Source organism: Astatotilapia calliptera, chromosome 12, assembly GCF_964374335.1.
Source record: "Astatotilapia calliptera chromosome 12, fAstCal68.1, whole genome shotgun sequence".
NCBI lineage: Eukaryota > Metazoa > Chordata > Actinopteri > Cichliformes > Cichlidae > Astatotilapia > Astatotilapia calliptera.
In genome coordinates this window covers 36,802,847-36,824,696 of record NC_137433.1, presented here as the reverse complement: position 1 = coordinate 36,824,696, position 21,850 = coordinate 36,802,847, and the positions used below count along the sequence as shown (strand labels likewise).

At 43.4% G+C, this 21,850-nt stretch overlaps 1 protein-coding gene across 4 annotated transcripts in view; it reads left to right on the top strand.

Moving 5' to 3' along the window:
* Window positions 1-15,746, top strand: part of wdfy3 (WD repeat and FYVE domain containing 3) — a 115,612-nt gene extending 99,866 nt beyond the window's left edge. For all 4 annotated transcript variants that reach the window (XM_026187495.2, XM_026187492.2, XM_026187493.2 and 1 more), the window contains 24 exons: window positions 1,788-1,956; window positions 2,157-2,320; window positions 4,360-4,508; window positions 5,126-5,246; window positions 5,706-5,791; window positions 6,165-6,245; window positions 6,412-6,466; window positions 6,555-6,674; window positions 6,807-6,924; window positions 7,299-7,405; window positions 7,853-8,006; window positions 8,110-8,201; window positions 8,290-8,502; window positions 8,716-8,857; window positions 9,029-9,183; window positions 10,743-10,901; window positions 11,329-11,508; window positions 11,599-11,781; window positions 12,099-12,192; window positions 12,317-12,460; window positions 13,677-13,904; window positions 14,065-14,176; window positions 14,378-14,575; window positions 15,268-15,746. In XM_026187495.2, the coding sequence (XP_026043280.1) occupies window positions 1,788-1,956; window positions 2,157-2,320; window positions 4,360-4,508; window positions 5,126-5,246; window positions 5,706-5,791; window positions 6,165-6,245; window positions 6,412-6,466; window positions 6,555-6,674; window positions 6,807-6,924; window positions 7,299-7,405; window positions 7,853-8,006; window positions 8,110-8,201; window positions 8,290-8,502; window positions 8,716-8,857; window positions 9,029-9,183; window positions 10,743-10,901; window positions 11,329-11,508; window positions 11,599-11,781; window positions 12,099-12,192; window positions 12,317-12,460; window positions 13,677-13,904; window positions 14,065-14,176; window positions 14,378-14,575; window positions 15,268-15,388 (3,345 nt within the window). In that variant the 3' untranslated portion in view covers window positions 15,389-15,746. The remainder of the gene's footprint in view (window positions 1-1,787; window positions 1,957-2,156; window positions 2,321-4,359; window positions 4,509-5,125; window positions 5,247-5,705; window positions 5,792-6,164; window positions 6,246-6,411; window positions 6,467-6,554; window positions 6,675-6,806; window positions 6,925-7,298; window positions 7,406-7,852; window positions 8,007-8,109; window positions 8,202-8,289; window positions 8,503-8,715; window positions 8,858-9,028; window positions 9,184-10,742; window positions 10,902-11,328; window positions 11,509-11,598; window positions 11,782-12,098; window positions 12,193-12,316; window positions 12,461-13,676; window positions 13,905-14,064; window positions 14,177-14,377; window positions 14,576-15,267) is intronic.
* Window positions 15,747-21,850: the final 6,104 nt, after the last annotated feature.

Genomic DNA, 21,850 nt, shown 5'->3' with positions numbered 1-21,850 from the left:
GAATTGAATTGAAAATGTCCTTCTTGGTGTCTGTAACTTCAGCCAATCCCCTGCAGAGCAGCAAACACTCCTTAAATAGAGCTGTAGGATGAGCTCATCGCTGCCCTGTGAGGCAGTGACACAGCCGGTGGCTCACTCTCCCTATCACTGAGACACATTTAGCTTTGTTTGCTCTACAAACAATCCCTCCTCTCTGTTTGCTCGCGGGTGCCTCTCTCCACTCCACAATAATTTATTTGGTCATGAAGATTCAGAGAACGCTTCAGGGATTCCCAGTTTTTTGTTTTTTTTTTAAACTTTTTTCTGTTTCAACATTCAAGCTTTGAGTTGACTGGCTTGGTGTGACCCTCAAAAGATGAAATCATCCAGCAGTGCTCAAATGGAAACTACGCGCATAAAAAACAAACCTCCCTGTTCCTGAAGATGCCCTTTAGGAGTTCAGATTAAGAGTTCATGAACACTTTATGAAGAGTCTCCTTTGATGCCTTCTGGAAAGAATTTAATTAAGTCCAAATTCCCCGCGGCTTGGTTGCTAATGTATAATTTAATCATGCTCGAGGAGCAGTTGCAGCTTGATAAAGCCCCGTTCTTGTGCCATGGACTTGAATACCATTGCTTGCCGTTTTCACTTTAAGCGTTGGAGCTCATTTGTTTTGGCTTGCCTGCCTTGTTTGGCCATTATTGGAGGACACGCCCCCCACACTGAAGATTTTTCCATTTGATTCCACTTAAATGTTCTTGTTAGGAACAACCAAAAGCACATAAAGCTAATTTAATGACCCCGTGGTTTAATTTAGTTCACTTCTCATTAGACAGTTCCAGTTCACAACAACAGTCATCTCAAGTTGTTTTATATAGCGAGGCGCAGCCTCTACAGTACAGAGAGAACCCTAACAGTTAGACCATCACTATGAGCAAATTTGGACTCAAACCTTGTAAATATTTCTCCCAATTAAAATCTAAAAATGTTCTTTTTTACATTTAATTAGCCTCTCCAGACTTTAGCATGAGAATAAGAGGATCATGTAGGATCATGTGGCTTTGAGCTGTTTGGTTGCTTAATTGAAAAACTTCCCGTGTGAGATATTAAATGGCCATATCCTGCGTGTCTTTACCTTCTTCAGCACTCCTGTCCCCCTCTGGTGCCCCTTGATTCCTCAACTCTGGTTGGGGTCTTTGACTGTATTCAGGTACCTTCTGGAAAATCCTGTTTGGCCCCCACTGATGCTTGCTGTGACTGCATGAGCGTAACATACATGTTGTTTTAAACCATGCAAGTCTGTGTGTGTGTGTGTGTGTGTATGTGGTCATGCCAAAATGTGGTCCAGGGGATGCGCAGTACCAGGAACTACCACAAAGGTGACTCGGGCAGATATTCAAATGCCCACCTGTGTGTCTGTGGACAGGGTGTGACAACATGAATAACATGGTACCAGTGCATTTGGCTTTAACTCTGGGAGTGGAAGAATGAAGCAGGCTGCCTGTGGGTGTGAAATCTGAAATACAGCACAGGCTGAACCACGTCACCACTTCACTGCGCTATTGCAGCAAGTTTCTGCCCTGTGTGATGCTCCTCTCACTGAAATTCTTGCAGCGTCACGCAGGAGCCGTACAAGGCATCGTCAATATATCGACCTTTTATTTTGATCCATAGAATATAAAGATGAAGAATAACTAACTGAAGCATGTGTTTTGTGTTTTGACGCTGACAAAGCCAAATTTTTTAAGTCTAATCAAAGTTGAGTCATGCAGTGCTACATGGTCTCACCTCCTCCTCTCCTCCCCAGAAACCTCTGCGTTACCGCCGCGCCATCAGCTACGACAGTAAGGAGTATTTCATGCGTTTGCTGTCCGGAAACCCCGGCATGTACCAGCACTCTGTAGAGCACAGCACCGAGGGAGAGACCACGCACCAAGAGCTGGAGCACGGAGAGGACACCATCGCTAAAGTCAAAGGTAAAGAGACGGCACTGTGGCACTGATGCTGTTAGACGTAGAGTAAGATTCAGAGAAATCCTCATTTGGCCTTCCTTTCTAGTGTTTCATCTTCTGAATGGATTCAGGAGTTCTGTCCTTCTCTGTGGGCTGATTCGTTTCTATCTTAAGTAAGGAGGTGTTGCCTGTATGTAACACTGTGTTTGCACTGTGCTCCTCAGGCCTGGTGAAGGCTCCACTGAAGAGGTCTCGGTCCACAGCGGACGGTGCAGATGAGGACAGTCAGGACCAGCTTCAGGAGCAGCTATTAGAGTCAGGAGGCCCCGAAGAGGAGCAGAAGACTGACAACACGTCCCTGCTGAGACTCCTGGAGGAGGGAGAGAAGGTCAGTCCGATGGAAGCACATAGATATGAGTGGATAATTAACATAGTAGTAGAATCATAGTGTTTTACACCTGAGCGATTCCTGTGCTGCAGGTGGCGCATTTCAGCCAAATACACTGTTCAGTATTGACTGGGAACTTTGTGACGATTCATCAAATGATTGCACATAGTTGTTGCAGAATTGTGACACGGTGTCTTTAGCGAGTTTGGACTGGACATGTTTTCCCATTTCTCCAGTTTGTGCAGGAACATCTAATCTTGCTGCAGCAGTCAGATTTTTTCGCTTTGGCTAGTTGGCAGCGTGTGACAGAGAACTCTGGTTGTCTTTCCAATTCCTTTGCTTTACAGTCACACACGAGCAAACTGCATCTTAGATTTCTAAAGTTTTAGATTTCAAGTTTCACGTCCTCTGTTATTGACTTTATTTATGTGATGAGGTATTGCACTGCGTGTCCAGTCCCAGGATCTCATCTGATAAAAAGACCTTTTAAACAACACACACACACACACACACACACACACACACACACACACACACACACACACACACACACACACACACACACACACACACACACACACAGTATAAAAGATATAACCTCCAGGTCTGAAAAGTGCCTTGAACCTGCATTCTTCCTGATGGACAGCAGGGGGCAGCCTCCCTGGTCCAAAAACAAGTGTGAATGTATAGCTCTATAGACTCGTGTTTGCTAATACCTCAGCAGCACCTTAATATTGAGTTTACTTCATGAACTATGGTTCCTTTTAGAGTGAAGTAGATGATAAAGCAGGTTAGGATTTAGGGCATGCCCACCTGGTGAATGACTGCCCTCTCACTGCCACGTTTCTCAGGCAGATCTCACTCATCGTTATCCAGTTTGAAAACACCAAGATGATGTGACGGTGGCTACCGCCGTCTTTTATATACAGTCTGTGAGCACACTACAAAATTATTCCTGGGACTTGTAGTTTTTAAGATATATTTAAGTATATATAAGCATACATAAGTAGTTGGATGAATCAGCTTTACTTTCAGGCACATGACATTTTCATCTATTTTCATCGCAAATTATTGTTTTGTTTTGTTTTTTGTTAACCTTAAAGTAAGAAGGCATCTGTTAAAGCTTTAAACTCCCTGCTTGATGTTACTGAAATATTGTGAGACCAAGGATCATTCCCACAGGAGTGACACTTGTGCAGAATTGTTTTATGTAGTATTTCTTGTCAAGGAGAACAAGCGTAAATGCATGTGCTACCTCGACGTATTGTTTCCTAGCGTTGAAGTTTATTTATAGCCGGGCATATCGGTAATTCTGTGACCTGCATTTTAAAATTCCAGGAACAGAGATGGTAAACACATTGACGAGCTAAGTCGAGGAGGTCACAGAGTCCGTGTCTTGGAGTGCTGGACGAAGACTGTGTATAAAAGATGGGCTTAGCCGCTGACGCATCGGTCATCTTGGCATTTTGAGACTTCTTACTGACGATTTGTTATCCAATCAGGAAAAGTGCTCGCTGAGGTCACAGAGTAGGGCAGCCTGTTCAGAGACTCCAATACAAACTGGTCTCTTTGCAGCCGGAGAAGTCGTCTTTGCTGCCCAATCAAAAAGCGAGTTTCTCTCTATACTGTCTGTCAAATAATAAGACCTGCATTAAACAAGCAAAATAAAAATGTAACCAGATATTTGTGACATTTCAAAAGGAAAAATTAGTGAATCAAAGCTTTTTAAGAAGAGGTTGGTCTGATCATGACGTACCTGTATCACCTTTACACGTCCCTGAGTCGCGCTTTCGAGATGTTTTGTCAGTTTTTACAAGAAAGATTAATTATTAGCTTTCTGGGCTCACGTGCCTCTAAATGACTGTAGTGTTTCTGCTCAGGTGGAGCATTTGATCAGAGGTTTTACTCAAAGCTACTTCTCCAGTGGAGAAAGTACACTCATTTACGTGTTCCATGTTCAGAGGAAATTCAGCTGGGGGGCTTTCCTTTGTGTAATTGACCTCTCTAAACTTTAGCTAATTAGCTGTTGTGCGTTCCAGATTCAGCACATGTACCGCTGTGCCAGAGTGCAGGGTCTCGACACCAGCGAGGGTCTGCTGCTGTTTGGGAAGGAGCACTTCTACGTCATCGACGGCTACACCATGACCGTGTCCAGGGAGATCAGGGACATCGACACGCTGCCACCCAAGTAGGTTCACGCCTCTGTATCCGTCCCTCACCTGACGGGGGACGCGGGATCGGCACTTTCTTTCTCTGAATAAAGGATGACATCATTCCCGTGGACGCTGCAGTGGAAATTTCTGCTGCTGGGATGATGTAATGCTGCCGATGGAGCATGCGCTGTGAAAGTCCGCAAAGCTTTTCTCATATTTATTGTTTTGTGGAACTTGCTCAGCCCGTTCCTTTGAGATGCTGCTGGAAAATAACCAAAAAAGGGAAAAAGGAGCAGATGTCTCCCAGACTTTGTGGTGTGTCCCTCGGGTTGTTTTGGTGTTTTTACCCCCCCCCCCCCCCCCCCCCCAAGCTTCCCCACTGTCCTGTACCAGCACAGAGCTGAAATCATACGCCAATTAGCTGATGATTTATTCAAGACACGCTCTTTTGTTAGCTGAATGCTTTTTTGATTTCAACTCAACTTTGAAGTTTTTGGAGTGATTTAAAGATGCACTACCAGCTAGTTTGATCCATTACGGATGTATGTGTTTATTCATTCTCAGCCATGTCACGGGAATGTACCCACCGCAAACAGGGGATTAAAATTTTGAGTGGATCTTCTCTTGAGTGGGTTGTGTGTTTTTTCTCCAGTATGCACGAGGCCATCATCCCCAGAGGAGCGAGACAAGGACAGAGCCAGTTAAAGAGAACCTGCAGCATCTTTGCCTACGAAGACATTAAGGAGGTTCACAAGAGGCGCTACCTGCTGCAGGTCAGCATGCACGTGTCTCGCACACACACTGCATGCACCATTACATGCTTTCTTTTAATATAGGAACTGACAGGATAATTAAGTTGAGTAGTTTATAGGGAACTTACTTTGTTTTTCCTTTTTTCTGTCTTTTATACTATAACAGAGCTGGATGCTTCTATTAAACATGGCTTTTCAAGGTTTTTTTCTACTCTTGGCTCTGTATGATGTCATTTAATAAGTGCAGGCAAACAGAAGGAATCTGGCTTAAAGGGAAAGTAGAAGGAGCTAAAGTGAGTTTATGGGCTGGTGTTAGATAAATTAGGATCATTTTGAACAGTGAATCATGCAGAACTACTCTCTGAGTCCAAAAGTAAAAATATGGAGCTGGAAATGATGATGATAGATCATCTGTAAACGTTTTGGGCTATTTATTTGCATTTTTTCCTGACTCTCATGTATGCCATCGTCTTCTTTCAGCCCATGGCAGTGGAAGTCTTTTCAGCGGATGGGAGAAACTACTTGCTAGCCTTCCAGAAAGGAGTTCGCAACAAGGTTTACCAAAGGTACTGAATACATATGTAAAGCAGCAGCTTCTTGACTCACATTTCAATCACAGAGTTTAATTAAACTTGTCATTTTGTGCTCTTTTCAACACTCACACGCTGCAAGTGATCATTTCTTACTGTTTTAGGAGTTGTTGTCAGGGTGGAGTTATTTTCAGTGATAATCTGATTCTACTGGAGAGCAGTGATCAGCTGTGATTCAGTCTGTTGTCGTGATCTCTGTTGAGGAGAAGGATTTTGCCGAGATTGATGTTGCTGCTCATATAAAGCTTTTTTTCTCTCCCTGTAATGCCGGTATATCACCGTTGTTGTCAGGTTGCATGAGTCTCTGTGCGCTGTAAAGACATTAATAGGTGGTGTTTGATTCTTCTAGGTTCTTGGCGGTGGTGCCCTCGCTGGCTGACAGCTCTGAGTCCGTTTCAGGCCAGAGACCCAACACCAGCGTGGAACAAGGGTACATCCACCTTCACATCATATCATTTTTATAAATAATAGATTCTGACCTCTGTAGTTAAGTCTCAACACAATGACTCTACAAACGTAAAATCACGAGTGCATGATTAATAAAAGTCCACTGAGCTGTTTAAACGACTCATCCTCTCTGTCCTGGTTTGTGTCAGATCTGGACTTCTCAGCACGCTGGTTGGTGAGAAGTCAGTGACTCAGAGATGGGAGGTAAGAACCTGAATTTGTTAGTCTGACTTCAGATTTGAAGTAAAGCACACGGCTCAACAACATGTGTTTGTGTGCATTTGTTCTGTAGCGAGGAGAGATCAGTAACTTCCAGTACCTGATGCATCTGAACACCCTGGCCGGACGCTCCTACAACGACCTGATGCAGTATCCGGTGTTCCCCTGGATCCTGGCCGATTACGACTCAGAGGTGCCTGAAGATTTTATCTGCTGCTGTTTTAATGTTTCCGTGTCCACAACAGAAAATACCCCAGTTTTGATATGAATGCCACCGGGGGCAGTGCGGTGATTTCATGATGTTTGGGTTGCTTTTGGTCACCAGGAGCTGGACCTCACCAACCCAAAGACATTTCGTAACCTCGCCAAGCCGATGGGCGCCCAGACTGACACCCGGCTAACGCAGTACAAGAAGCGGTACAAGGACTGGGAAGACCCCAACGGTAAGGAAAGGAGACCATCAGATAACGTTTCTCTGTGAGCAGATATGTGTGTTAATATCATCTACAGACTTTTAGTACCACAAACTCGCTATGTGGGTCCTCCTGCCTACAGGAGAGGCCCAGAAAAAACATGCAGAGTGAACTGAACCTGAGCTGTCGTCACCCACCCAGCAGACGGGTGGGTGACGACAGCTCAGACCCAGTGGGATTAGACTGTAACCTGCCAGCTCCTGAATGTGTGATGCTTCCTGCACCAGCATATTTTTTGTTGGAGTCATGTATAACATTTATTTAGATTTATTTCTGTACTAAATATGAAATTAAAAAAATACACGGTACTGGTCTATATCATTAAGCTCTTTTTGCCTTGCCAGGTGAAACCCCGGCGTACCACTACGGCACTCACTACTCGTCAGCCATGATTGTGGCCTCCTACCTGGTCCGGATGGAGCCCTTCACACAGATTTTCCTCAGACTTCAGGTTTGACGAGTTTCGACTCTACTGACAGTTCAGCTTGAAAACTAAAACATGTAATACAACTCCAACCCTCTATTCCAGGAGGGGTTTTTAAAAGTTATATATAGTTACATTTGATTTACTTATATTTTTTTTACATATTTTGCAGAATCAAGTCTTTCATTATAAGTTCTATTTTATTTGTTTAATTCAACTTTATTTCCAACTTTATATAGAAAAAGCTAAATGTCTTAGTTCCCCTCTTCTTGTTTAACTTGTTATGCCCCATAAAAGAGCAAGTCAGAAAACTCCAGAGGACAGTGAAACCACATTAATAACACAGTACTGGTATTGTTATTTTTTTGTTTGCTGGGCTCTCTTTGCATTTCCTGGGAGTTGTGCCATCTCTACTTTTAATTCATAGAAATAATTCTTTTTGGGGGCTAAAGTGTGTCTTTGTGTGAATAACAGGGAGGACACTTCGACCTGGCTGACAGGATGTTCCACAGCGTTCGTGAAGCCTGGCTCTCTGCTTCCAAACACAACATGGCCGACGTCAAGGAGCTCATCCCGGAGTTCTTCTATCTGCCCGAGTTCCTGCTAAACTCCAATAACTTTGACCTGGGTCAGTATCAGAGTCACAGCTGATCGAAGCACTGTTTAAAAACTGACTGGGATCGTTCACTGCTTTGTTATTAATGCTTTTTCTTTTGCTTTTCATGCACCAGGTGCCAAGCAGAATGGGACCAAACTGGGTGACGTCATTCTCCCAACCTGGGCTAAGGGCGACCCCCGGGAGTTCATCAGAGTCCACAGAGAGGTAGGAGATCAGCTCTTCTTGGCTGGTTTTACTCTGAGTGATTTTGAATCCGCCCTCACGGTCGACGCGTCCTCTGTCCCGGCTGCAGGCGTTGGAGTGCGACTACGTATCGGCCCACCTCCACGAATGGATCGACCTGATTTTCGGCTACAAGCAGCAGGGCCCTCCGGCTGTGGAGGCGGTCAACGTCTTCCACCACCTCTTCTACGAGGGTCAGGTGGACATCTACAACATCAACGACCCGCTCAAAGAGACGGCCACCATCGGCTTCATCAACAACTTCGGACAAATCCCCAAACAGGTCAGACAGAAGCGTGTTCATTTTAACCCTTTTCTAAGGAGGGTGGATCCTCTTATTTTACCTGATCTGGTTCCTGTTACATTACAAACATTGATGCATTACAGACTCATTTAACGTGCTGTATACTACGGTTGGTTTCTTGCCTTTAACTGGGTTTGAGTAGATGTTGAAATCTCGCTGTCGAATCATTGGTCGTTGATGTTTGTGTTTCAGCTGTTCAAGAAGCCCCACCCTCCTAAACGGGTACGCAGTAAAGCCAACGGCGACGTTGCCGGCGTTCCTCCGAGCTCCAACAGCGACAAGATCTTCTTCCATCACTTGGACAATCTCAGACCTTCTCTTGCACCAGTTAAAGGTACGCACGCACATCATGCGGTCAATTAATTGCTCACAGTGTTGCTCAGTAAACAGGATGCATGCGCTACTGATTGCTGTGTAAACAAAGCTTCGTGGGGTCTGTTTGCGAATACAAGGTGTGTAACTCCTTTAAATTCACACTTCTTCGTGCGTGCGCGTTGTTTTCCAGAGCTGAAAGACCCTGTGGGACAGATTGTGCCCACTGACAAGGGCATCCTCGCTGTAGAGCAAAACAAAGTTCTGGTTCCTCCCACCTGGAGCAAGACCTTTGCCTGGGGTTACGCCGATCTCAGCTGCCGCCTGGCTAACTATGACTCCGACAAGGTCAGTAGTGAGAAGTTATCCTGACAGCCAGTTCCTCATAGGTTTAAACTACTCAAACACCTTTTTATCTCCAGGATGTAGTCTCTATGTGTGAGTGACCCCCATCCTTTTTTTTTTATAATTCAAGTATTTATTAGATTTTGCATTTTATAACAGCAAATACAGAGATGCAACAACCAAATGCAAGAAGCAAACAAACAAAATAAATAACTAAAAAAATAATAATAATAAATAAATAAAAATAAAAATAAAAAACAAACAACAAAAAAAAACACAACGAAACAAAACAAAACAAGTGAGGTTTTAACATATGTTGTATTAAACTCAAATGTCCAAGTCAGGTAGACATGTAGGTGCAAAAATTGTCCCACTGTTCCAGCGCAGCTTCTGTCACATGATGTATTTTTCCCAGCATCTTTTCGCACGCAACATTCCCAATCATTCTATCTTTCCACATTTTAAGCGTTGGAATATGAGAGTCCTTCCAGTGTTCCAAAATGACACGGGCACATGTTACCAATGCAGTACTTAACACTCTAAACTGGTGTTTACTTAATTGCGGCACCTCTCCTTTGTCTCCTAGTAAACATAATTTAGGTGATCTGGGTAGGTTACAAAGTGTCCCCCCCTGCAAATAATTCAGTACAGTGTTCCAAACTGGAAAAACCAGTGGGCATTCCCGGAGGGCATGTATCAGAGTACCTTTGGCTTGTTGGCATTTCCAACACAAGTCATCTCTACCAATCCCCATTCTATTCAGCCTTGAAGGAGTATAATAGTATCTGTTAAGAATTTTGTATTGAATAAATTTTCCCCTTGCTTCCCTAATGTATAATCCATTGTTCGACAATATAGAATCCCATGTATCTTCATCCATTGTACGCCCTAGATCCCTTTCCCATACTTTTAGTAATTGTGGATTAAGTTCACCTAATTTAAAAATGAGCCACTGTACGTGTTTGCTACTCGTTTCACCTTGAGGATTCCTAGTAAACGTGGAAAAAAGTAAAGGCACCGTTTCCCCCTGCTGGTGTTTCACTAAAAATGCATTTTACATGAGATCTGCAGCCATTAAAGAAGCTTTTAAATCACTAAAGCTACATCTGATTTGTACTGTATATATTCTGTTTTCCTGCTGGCAGCTAGAAAGAAGACGTTCTTCAAGCTGAAACAGATTTAGATTTTAATTTGGTGACACTTTCTCATGCTCAGAAGCACCTTTTCATGTCTGACCCCAGCTGGGGTTTGCAGCTGGTTTTCTCCTGCCTGTTTTCTCAGTTTGTTGCCTCGTTGCTGCGTGTCTGCAAGAGTATTTGTCTAGACCCCAGACGGTGTCGTGATAGATAATTGGGAGGTGTCCTTCCTCTCTTACAGCCGCCTACATCATTACAAATACTCAGCTTCACCTGACTCAATTGATGCCTCTTGTTTAAATGCATCAGAATGAATAACCAATGAATGGAAAGCTTGAAGATAACAGTCCCGAGAACAGAAGCTGTTACTGTCGTAGATCTTTTCAGTTTTCCACAAACGGATTTGAATGCTCCATCTTGTTTCAGGCGCTGGTGGTGTACGAGTGTCTGTCAGAGTGGGGCCAGATCTTCTGTGCCATATGTCCAAACCCAAAGCTGGTTATCACCGGCGGCACCAGCACCGCTATCTGTGTGTGGGAGACGGGAACCTCAAAGGAGAGGGCAAAGTCACTTACGCTCAAACAGGTAAATGAACACAAAGAGACGCAGTGCAGGTTCGTGCAGCAGCTGCACTTCAGTCATCAAACTTTAAATTATCCTAAAGCAGAAAACATTTATAGAAACCTGGCAGCACTCTCAACTGTGCGAGGTCCAACCAATCAGAAGGCTAGGTCAAAGCTGAACACACGGTGTGCTTCAGAGGAAGGATAGTGGACTGTTTCTCCTGTGACTGCCAAAGTTCATCAATGACAGCTTAATCCTTGTAGGGTTTAATTAGTTTGACCCATGAAATTAGTTTGATGGGTTCGTGTTTCTGCTGAGTTCATTCAGCACAAACGTTAATCCGCAGACTTTAATCTCCCCGCACACTAATGAAACGAGGAAATCCTGCATGTTAAGGTGTTTAAGTTTCTTGATGCCATTGCGTCTCCCGTGTCGTGTGATATCTTAGGCGCTGCTTGGCCACACGGACGCCGTGACGTGTCTGACGGCGTCTTCGGCGTACCACATTGTCGTCAGCGGCTCACGGGATCGAACTTGCATCATCTGGGACCTCAACAAGCTCTCCTTCGTCACGCAGCTCAGGGGGCACCGAGCGCCCGTCTCGGCTCTGTGCATCAATGAGCTGACGGTAAGTTTGTCCTCCGTCACACGTGGAACAGAGAAACTGTGGGTGTAGTTTGGATCGTTTACGACACGACGTGTGTTTGTGTTTGCACAGGGGGACATCGTGTCCTGCGCGGGCACCTACATTCACGTGTGGAGCATCAACGGCAGCCCCATCGCCAGCGCCAACACCTTCACTGGCCGCAGCCAGCAGATCCTCTGCTGCTGCGTGTCGGAGATGAACGAGTGGGACACGCAGAACGTCATTGTCACCGGGCACTCAGACGGCGTTGTGAGGGTGAGCTCGCGTGGATACACATCCCTCTTTAAGTTTATTAGTCGCTTGTTGCAACTCAAACACGTGTTTTCTGTGCTGTTATAAAATGAGTAACAGTCGAGCATTATAACGACAGAACGCTTGTCATTTTTTTCACTTTTTAACTCTAAAAATATTAAATATTGTCTGTGTTATTGTGTAAACACTTACACTATTGTGTACTTCACACACATGAAGAGATGCCAAACTGCCTTTCATTGTTTTTGCAACAATGACAATAAAGAGCTATTCTATTTTATTCTATTCTATAAAAGTATTCCTTGTGCTAAATCTCACAGTTTTGGAGAATGGAGTTCCTCCAGGTACCAGAAACACCTGCTCCTGAGCCTGTAGAGCCAGATGTGCCTGACTGCTGCGCTGACGAGAAGATTGGTGAGTCCTAATAGAAATAAATGAGCTCATTGGAGCTGCTAGATTGAGTCATCAGAACACAAATCACACAATGCATGTCACTATAAAAAATATAGAAAGGTACAAACTTATCTTGGTCTCACAGAGGGCGGTGAGAGTCACAATGGTGATGATGACAGCAGTGAGTCGGATGCAGACGAGCCCAGTCTGAGCCAAGAGCCCAGAGCGCCACGCAACCCCTCGACAGGTGGAGGCAGCCAGCCGGGTAGCACCGTCCACAGACCCAGAGGTACTTAGATATAAGTTCGTGTTCATGGGGCGATTGTGACGATCGCTCAAGAGTTGGGAGTTCGCCTTGTAATCGGAAGGTTGCCGGTTCGAGCCCCGACAGTCTCGGTCGTTGTGTCCTTGAGCGAGACACTTCACCCGTTGCCTACTGGTGGTGGTCAGAGGGCCCGGTGGCGCCAGTGTCCGGCAGCCTCGCCTCTGTCAGTGCACCAGGGCTGTGGCTACAATGTAGCTGCCATCACCAGTGTGTCAATGTGTGTGTGAATGGGTGGATGACTGGTTGTGTAGAGCAATTTTTTTACACACCACTTCAGCCAAAGAACCAATGAGCTTTTGCGATGCTGAGCTGTCTGTCATCCATTTGTCCGTCCGCAAAAATTGCTACTCTTCCTGCAGTATTTTACAGAAGGTCATTCAACAAACACACACTGATCACCTAATGGGTCGTTGTGCTCAAAGTCAAGGTCACAATTGTCATTTTACCGACAATAACCTGTGAATTTTGATGGGCGTCAGCTGGATGAGCTACTGTGCTAATAACATTCTGGTTTTTAGATGGAAGGACCAGCTGTGCATGGCCCCAAAACATGAGAAAGGTCTTCACATCTCTGTAGATGAGGAAGAAAGCTGGATTAGTACAGCTCCCAGCTGGTGAACAAACCTCCCTGAGCACAGACCAGCTGTGTTAAAATCTGAATGAGCACACATTCAGATCCAGAACTAACACTAAAATTATCTTACGTGTAAGCAAAGCACAACACATGTTCACTTGTTTGCTATTGGAGTGAACAGCTCGCACTATTGTTAAAGGCGTAGCAGCGTTTTGCCCTCCATTGTCTATGTCAGTCAGACTGAAATCAGTCAATGAGGACATTCAGATTGAAAGATATCTCAGTTTCTGTTGTCAGGCAAGAGCAAAAAACTAAAACTTAAATCTTATCATCGGTGTCAGCTGAACTGTGGTGAGCAGCATGTGCTGCGTTGCTCTCATTAGCTGCTGCGCTCTGATGCTCACTTCCTGAAGAGCGTGAGATCAGCAGCGGCTCCGCTGTGAGGCTGAAACATCGAATCCAGAATCTCTGGTCATAGAAATAGAGCAATAATACGACCCCTGTAGATTACCAACACTGATGTTTGTTTTTACTTGTTAATATAAGAACCTTAGTTTGATAAAAGTTATTGTTCCTGCTAATTTTCCATTGATTAATACCCTTAAGGTCCGTCGGCCCGAGCAGGAGCATCTTGGTCGATGGACAGCGGCTCTGACGATTCTCACCGCTGGTCAGACACCCTCAGCATCGACGAGAAGGACGGATTCGTGTTTGTAAATTACTCTGAGGGCCAAACTAAAGGTGCTCACCCAGCTCACTCAGGCCAGGGCTCAGTGCCTCAGCCGCTGCATCCCTCCACCATGGAGGCACGGACATATAACCAGCTCAGGGCAGGTGGGTGTCCAGCAGCTGCAAAAACCACGCTGTGTTTTCATGTTCTAAGTGATTATTCTGCCATTGAAGGGGAGACGACAAATAGATAGGATTAGTCTGCTGATCTAATGACTCACGTTAAAATGTTGCTAGTTAAGTGTTTGTTTTTGTGCGTTCACAGGCTACAGATGGGAGCGCCAGCTGGTCTTCCGGAGTAAGCTCACCATGCACACGGCTTTTGATCGCAAGGACAACGCTCACCCAGCCGAGATCACTTCCCTCGCCATCTCCAAGTAAGAGAGCCGGGTCGAACCAAACCGACAAACAGGAAATGAGTTTCTTTTTGTAAACGCTCGTATTCCTTTGGCACATCTGAAGAATGTCTTGTTTTGAAAATATATTATTCAGTCCAAGCAAATATTTTTGAAAATAAGATATGAAATTGTTTTGTTTTTCTCTTTCTTCCCTCCCGCTTTGGGCTTTCCTCTCTCCAGGGACCACAGTAAAATCCTGGTAGGTGACGGCCGTGGCAGAGTGTTTAGCTGGTCGGTCAGCGACCAGCCCGGCCGTTCGGCAGCAGACCACTGGGTGAAGGACGAGGTGGTGGACAGCTGCTCCGGCTGCACGGTTCGCTTCTCGCTTACTGAGCGACGCCACCATTGTAGGAACTGCGGACAGCTCTTCTGCCAGAAGTAAGATCATTATTCTGCAGTTTTTCCACCTAAGCATGCTTTTATATGTCATTGTCATATCAGAAAGTGTCAGAACAAAATACCATTATAGGTATAAATAAGTATATCCAGACTCAATGTAAGTTTCAGAGATGCAAAATTAACCATTACCATTTCTTCTGGTACCAGTATCAGCACACTACCAGTACATAAATTCTAATTAAAGTTCTTGAAGTTTTAATGGAAGTAACAGTGCTTACATGCTTTAACCCACACAGGTTTTTTTTTTTATTGCACTTCATTTTTTTTTTACCTCAGCCTTGTCAGATTTTGGCTCTGGTGTTCCTCAAGGCTCGATCTGGGGTCCTTTGTGTGTTTTTGCTGTGCACGCTACCATTGCACAGCAACAGGCTGTGCATTTTGCAGCTCACTTTTTCCAAGTTTCACTATCTCCAGCAATCACCCGCTGGAGGTTGCCAAGGGGTTGCTGTCAAGTCTCTGGGCCTCTCTGAGGTTTCTGAGATCTTATGCAAATAAAATATTTCATTCTCTGATTTTGTGTGAGTTTAAAAAAGATTATTGGGGTTGTTTGTTTGTTTCTAACGGTTTAAATCATGGCTCACGTCAGTGAATGTGTTAAAATACTCAGCATCATCTTCATTTCTCTTCTGCACTGTGAAAGAAATTCCCCCTTATCTCCCCCCGTGTCACAGGTGCAGTCGCTTCCAATCAGAGATCAAACGGCTGAAGATCTCGTCACCTGTGCGTGTTTGTCAGAACTGTTATTACAACCTCCAGCATGAGCGAAGCGTCGAGGACGGCTGCAGAAACTGAGCTCCACGTCCACCCGCCGCCAGCCCCAAAACAAGCCCCTCCTGAGGACCCGGGAAGCATTTCATTCCTCTATCCGACTTCCCTCTGCATCTCCCGAAACTCCTTCCCCTTTAAACCCTCAGTAACCACGTGCACTGTACCGCACTGACAGGGTGTCGCAGGAGGGAGCGACTCAAGTACGGCGGCGGAGCTCAGCAAAGGAGAAAGGATGTGAACGAGGACAACAGGTCACAAAGAACATGGAAAGAAACTCAGTCCCCACTTTTACCACCGGCACTCACCTGGAGCGGAGGGAAAAAACGCAGCACGCACGAATCAGTCATCCACCATCTTTGCTTAGAGATCGAGAAACAGGCAAAACTCCTTCAGCTTTCACAGCAGGATGATAAAAGACAAAAACTTGTTGATAGTGTAAATAGGTATCACGGCCTTTTTAACTCTAAAAGGAGCAAACACAGAACAAAAGATAAGGTCAATGAAGTAAAAAGAAATGCCTGTAACATAGCGTTGTGACTAACCACTCCTGGCTTTAAAAAAACAGAAAAACGATTGTGTGTAGTCTGCGTCACGAGTCACAGCGAGAGTAACACGGAGGGAGGGAGATGAATGTCCATAATTAATGTCTCTGGGTTGACCGTACTAGTGGGTCTAGTTATGCAAAATGACTTCTTTATAATTTCCCGATCGTTTTGTTGTTTACAGACCTGTGATTTATTCTGAGTGTCAAACCGTCGCCACGCGGACAGAGAGGTTGACTCTCTGATTGTCGTTTCCTCTTTTTTATTGCCAAACTGTTTTCTCGTGTCAGTTATGATGTTTAATTTTTAACATGTCATCTGTTCAGTCCTTTTTTCCCATTTGGAGATTATTTTTTTTAATTTTAGTTACTGCTGCTTTCTGAAGACTACAAACTTTATCGTGTTCAGTTTGACTTTGATCTTTCTTGTTAGAACCATATCACTCCTTTCATTTTGTGGTTCCTTCTGCATTATTATAATTTGTTATTAAGAGAGAGAAAAAAATCGGGTTCATCTTGTGTAAAAAGGTTAAAAGTAACGCACATGCGTCCCGTAACTGCACATTTAGCGTCCATCGTGTCCTTTCTTTTTTGACCGTACAGCTTTAAAGCAGCTTCTTGAATGCACACTATAAAGGGACTTCCTCATGAACTGTGTTTTGTTTTTTTATTTATAGTGTTGGTTTCTATTGAGGATTTGCTGGATTTTTACTCCCCTGTGGCATTATCACAGCAGCTCTCAACACTCGTTATCCTCACTCGCTGGAGCTGCAGCCAAGCACCTTTTTAAAGAGATGTTTCAGAGTATATGTGGACGTTGGAGGAGGTGTAAATAGTCACGTAGGCCGTTGGACTTTTAATAAATCTTGGCGTGTTTTGTCTTTAAAGGTAAAGACTAGGCCAGACAGACTTGCAGAGTATTCTTGCTTCGCTTTTCTTTAGCATATTTTACAGTTGGGTAAAGCTGCAGGAGAGCGAGTCTGTAGGTTTCTTTTCCTACCATTATATCAGTGCTATGACTTCATATTCCATCCTTGTTGCTCCTGCAGTGGATTTTGATGTGACACTTTAGACTGAGAGCATAAAATGAACCTCGTGCCCTTCAGTTCTTGACGTTAATAAACCTTTTGACTTGATCTAACTTGATTGTAGAGTTGATTAATTTAATGTTTTTCAGACGTCTAAATTCATTTGCAGCTTAACTGTTTAAATGTAAAAGGACTTGGATTGTTGCACTAACATAACACGGGACAAACTCAAACCTATGGGGTGTCATTTGTGCCATCAGATTAGTGACTGTCACTTTAACAGTGACCAAAGAACCCCAACAATCAGATGTGACTCCCTGTGAGCAAGAACTTGGCGAAAGTGGAAAGGAAAAACTCCCTTTTACCGGAAGAAACCTTCAGCAGAACCAGGCTCAGGGAGCAGCGACGGTTATCTTATTACTTGAGACCAGAAATTAAAATGACTTGATTCTTCATTTCATCTGAAAAGGCAGAATGTGAAGTACTCAAAGGAGTTCAAACACTATAAAAACATGTTTCTCTGCCCCGCTGAGACAGCGATATCAGAGGTTTTATCTGCTTTCATATTGTTGAATGTAACTTGATCTTTTGACAACACAAATCCATGTTTGGCTCTTTCTGCGTTAAAGACCGCACATCTCCTCTCCCCTCACTCGGTTTGTGGTTCTGTGGGCAAACTGTGCATTCAAGAGCTGCTTTCTTTCTTTCTTTGTACGTCCCACAAGTCTTCAGGCATTTAATGTTCACCCTCACCGCTCCTTGTAATAATAATAATATGCACTCATGTTATTGTCCTCCTTTATATCATTCTGCCTTTCTGTACTGTAACTTAGCGTGCAATCATGCCATCCAGCTGAAACGGCCGAGTCGGCTTCTATCAATCGAGGATTCCTTTTGCACCTTCACGTGTACAAAAAGAGGAAAAAAACAGTCAAGTTTTTATCGAATGCAGATTTTCGTTTTAACTGAAAGGTGCATTTCACAGCGGATAAATGAACTGTACAAAGTATTTATGCAATTATAACTGGGTTTAGATTTTCTTTTATATATAATTATTGTGATTTCAGCAAGTTTTGTTACTTGTTGCATGTCTATTAACACAGCTGACTTTCTGTGTCAGTGCATTGTACATGTTTGGCATTAGATTATCTCTCTTTTTTGCTGGATTTATTCTTTTTTTGTTTTTCTTTGAGGCATTGTTTGACCGGTCATACCGAGCGACAGGTTTGTGTACAAAGCTGCAGATCATGACCCCGACTCTGGGTGGACTTTTGTACTCTTTATGGGGGAAAAAATAATTAAGGATTAATCGAAAGCAAAAAAAGAAAGGAAAAAAAAAAAGGAGAAATCTGGATTATTTTGGTGGTCTTGTATTAGACTGCGTTACTACAGTATCTGGTGTGCAATCTGTAATAGCTGAATGTTCCTTGTATATTTGTGTTCACTACATCCTACGAGAGAAAAAACCCACAGTAGAGTAACCTCCCCGTCCCAAAATGTTACAATAATGCAATAGATCTGGTACTTATTCTTTTTCATTTCATTTCAATAAAAAATTGCTGTTTCCCACCAAAGGCATTTGCTTCGTTTCTAAGTTACAGCAACGTCTGAGCTTCTTAACATTTAAAAGATTTAATGACCCTACGCATCCATGACACGCTACTTTCACAGAGGTTAGACAGATCAGTCAGGTTTTTCTTTTTCTACTTTTGGTTCTGTGTGATGTCAGAGGGAGAGGATATGCCTAATATGGTCATGTATTAGGCTACGTTCACACTGCAGGTCTTAAAGCTCAATTCCGATTTTTTGATCAAATCCAATTTTTTTTGTCTGCTCGTTCACACTACAAATAAAAAGTGACAGCAAACGCGCTCTAGTGTGAACGCTCAAAGCGGCCGCATGCGCAAAAGAAGACGTCACACACAACGCACTCTGTTTAGACCCAGACCAAACCGTATTGTTTGACTGATGGCCTTAATATGAAGACTTGTTTCAGACTTTATGTTTCCCAATTTTGCTTTAAGTTATAAAGTTATTTTGTTTTTTACATTTGACCTAATAATGACCCTTATTGCTGTTTTAGAGGAGCGGTGTTTCAAAGGATAGTTGCAGATTTCTGTCAGAATCTGCAGATTATACAGTACAAATAAAATGTTCATGTTTCTCCAACGTTGTCTTCCCAACACTTTCACTAACATCTACGCTGGATGGACAGGAAGCGTTCACGATGTCTTCTCCGGCGCGGATAATTGGCGTCTGTCTTGTGTCAGTGATGTAAAAGACGGATTTAATGCGACAGGACCGTTCAAACAGCAGTCGCTTTCCAAAACATCAGATATGTATCGGATTCAGCACCACATACCAAAGTGACCCAGATCGGATTTGAAAATACCGGATTTGTGCCGTTCACACTGTCACACCATGACCGGATATGGGTCGCATAGGGTCAAAAAAGTCGGATCTGATGCGCTTTCGCCTGCAGTGTGAACGTAGCCTTAGAGAGCCAGTGTGAGCCAAATCCTGGACAGGAGAAACTGAAAAAAATTCCCATGATACACTGAGTGCATGTCTTTACTCCCAGCCTTTCACTCGTGCTGTGTTTATGTGCTGCCGTGTTTTTTCCAGTTCTGTTTACTCTCCTTTAATTTGTGTTTTGTCCGGTCTGATGTCAAAGGTCGCCCCATGCTTCTCTTTTCTCTTCTCAGTCCCCAGGAACAGCAAACAGCAGTGCCTGCCTGAGCTATGTTCATTTCCTCTTGGTGAGGTCTTTTCCTGTTCTGGAAAAGAGGAGTTCTTCCTTCCCGCTGTTGCCAAGTGCTGCTCATAAACTAAGAACTAAAACTAAGTTGGTAGAAAAAATACATATGAACTAGACTTGCGACTAGATGACTTTTAGTCTTTGCAATTTGGTCACATTTGTCAGCAGAGGCGGCACTCAGAAGCTTTGATGCAGAGCTTTATTAAGTCTACGTGACTGTCAGTTGAGTCTTGTATTGCTATACTGCACTCTCCTAAACTTGATAAATAGCACCTAGAATAAAGGAAAGAATAAATAAGGTCAAAGTAACAGTGAAATAATAAAAAATAAATGATTCAATGTGATCAGATTATTTGACTTTGCTAATGGTTATTGTTATTCCTGTTAAGAATCTGAAGTAATTAAACAGCCATATGGTTTTAAATGTACTCACTATTGCCTTTTTTCCCTCTTCTGGCCCATTTTGAATCATGATCTTAGCCCATATCTTGTAAATAATTTAAAAGAAATTCATTTTCAAAATTAAGCTGCTGATGAAGCTTCAAGTTCAACAAATAAAACATCAGTAGAGCAAAAATAAATTAATGACATCTCTTAATTACGTAATTTTCTGCTTGTGATGATAAGAATTGTGATTAAAGGATTGAGAAGAGCATTAGAGTTTTAATACATGTTAAAATATAGAAAGTAAACGTGCTGTTGTGATCTGGTGCTAAAACGGTGACCTGAGTGGGACTGAGGGAGTGAAACTAACTTGATTTGTTCGGGATAACAACGAGACTAAACAGGACTGACTGCGGTGCTGAGCTTTATTTTACTGAAATCGGTGATTGGCGGAAAAAAATGTTTCTTTTAGCGAACCAACAGCACTTTAAAATTACTTTTTAAAAAAAAGGGATTTGTGTTTAAATATTTGTTTTAAGTTGTGCCGAGTGCATTTAGTGAACTGAGCAGAGGAAATAACACCAGCGGGGGTCTCCACAAAAATAGTGCAGGCAGGGGTGTGTCTAAGTGAGGACCCCGGTGCTCACTGGTCGTAGATTACCGCAGCATGTGGCAGAGCTGGTCAGCCCGTTATGGACTGACTGAGAGAGAGAGAGAGAGAAAGAGAGCGTGCGGCACCGCAGCAGACCTGTGTAAAGGCAGACAAACGCATAACGGAAGTCTCGGTGCTTTTACTTCAAAATAAAGGCTCGACTTTAAATGAGCGTCACCTACAGGCTTTGTGTGAGGGTTTTTATACTTCTCCGAGGTTTGACTTCAGCTAATATTTGTACTACTAGGATTTCTCCAGGGGTAAACATGAAATGCAGGGTGTAGGCTTGGTTTACTTTGGAGTCTGCTTATCTTTTTCTTGAACACCCATAAAGTTTCCATAGGTTTCTGCAGGTAATTCTATATAATCCATGGAGTGCTTTGAGTGCTCAAGTTGACTGTAAATATGATATTTAATTTCATTAAAGAAAAAAAAAGAGTTTTGGACAATCTTTTTGATCTGTGCTTCTAAAGTGAGCTCTGAAGTTAAAAAATGAGGATCTTTGACTAGAAATAGATCCAGTATAAAAACAACAGTTTGGGCAGATCTGTGTTGGGTGAACTCATGTTGACATAACAGAAGACCGAAAGTCCAAAGAAAAATACAAAAATATCTGGAAGAAGAGGCACAAGAAAGGAAGAGAAGGACCAGGGGCTTAAGGAGCAGATGTGGAAGATAAAGTCTAAAGTGGTCCCGGTGTTTACAGCAGCATTAGGAGCTGCAGTGGCTCCAGCAGATTCCAGAACTTCTCTGCACAGAAGAGTGGGAACTGTGCAGAATCATCAAACCCCTGCTAGTAGAGGAACCGAGCTTGAGGATCACAAACATAAACTCCAAGGAGGGAAAGAGAGCTTGTAGGGTAATGTGACTTTAAACTGACTGTAGGTGTAAATGTGAGTGTAAATGATTTCTCTCTGTGTTAGCCCTGTGACAGACCGGTAACCTTTCTACCTGTGACAGTCAGCAGCTCCAGCCCAACTCTTAATTGAATGAATGGAAGAAAATGGATATATAGGATTAAAAAAACGAAAATCTACAACATTAGGATGTTTGGATATGTTTTTATATGCTTTAACCTTTATTGAGCAAAACTTGAGCGTCTTTTAGGAAGTCTGCACACGCC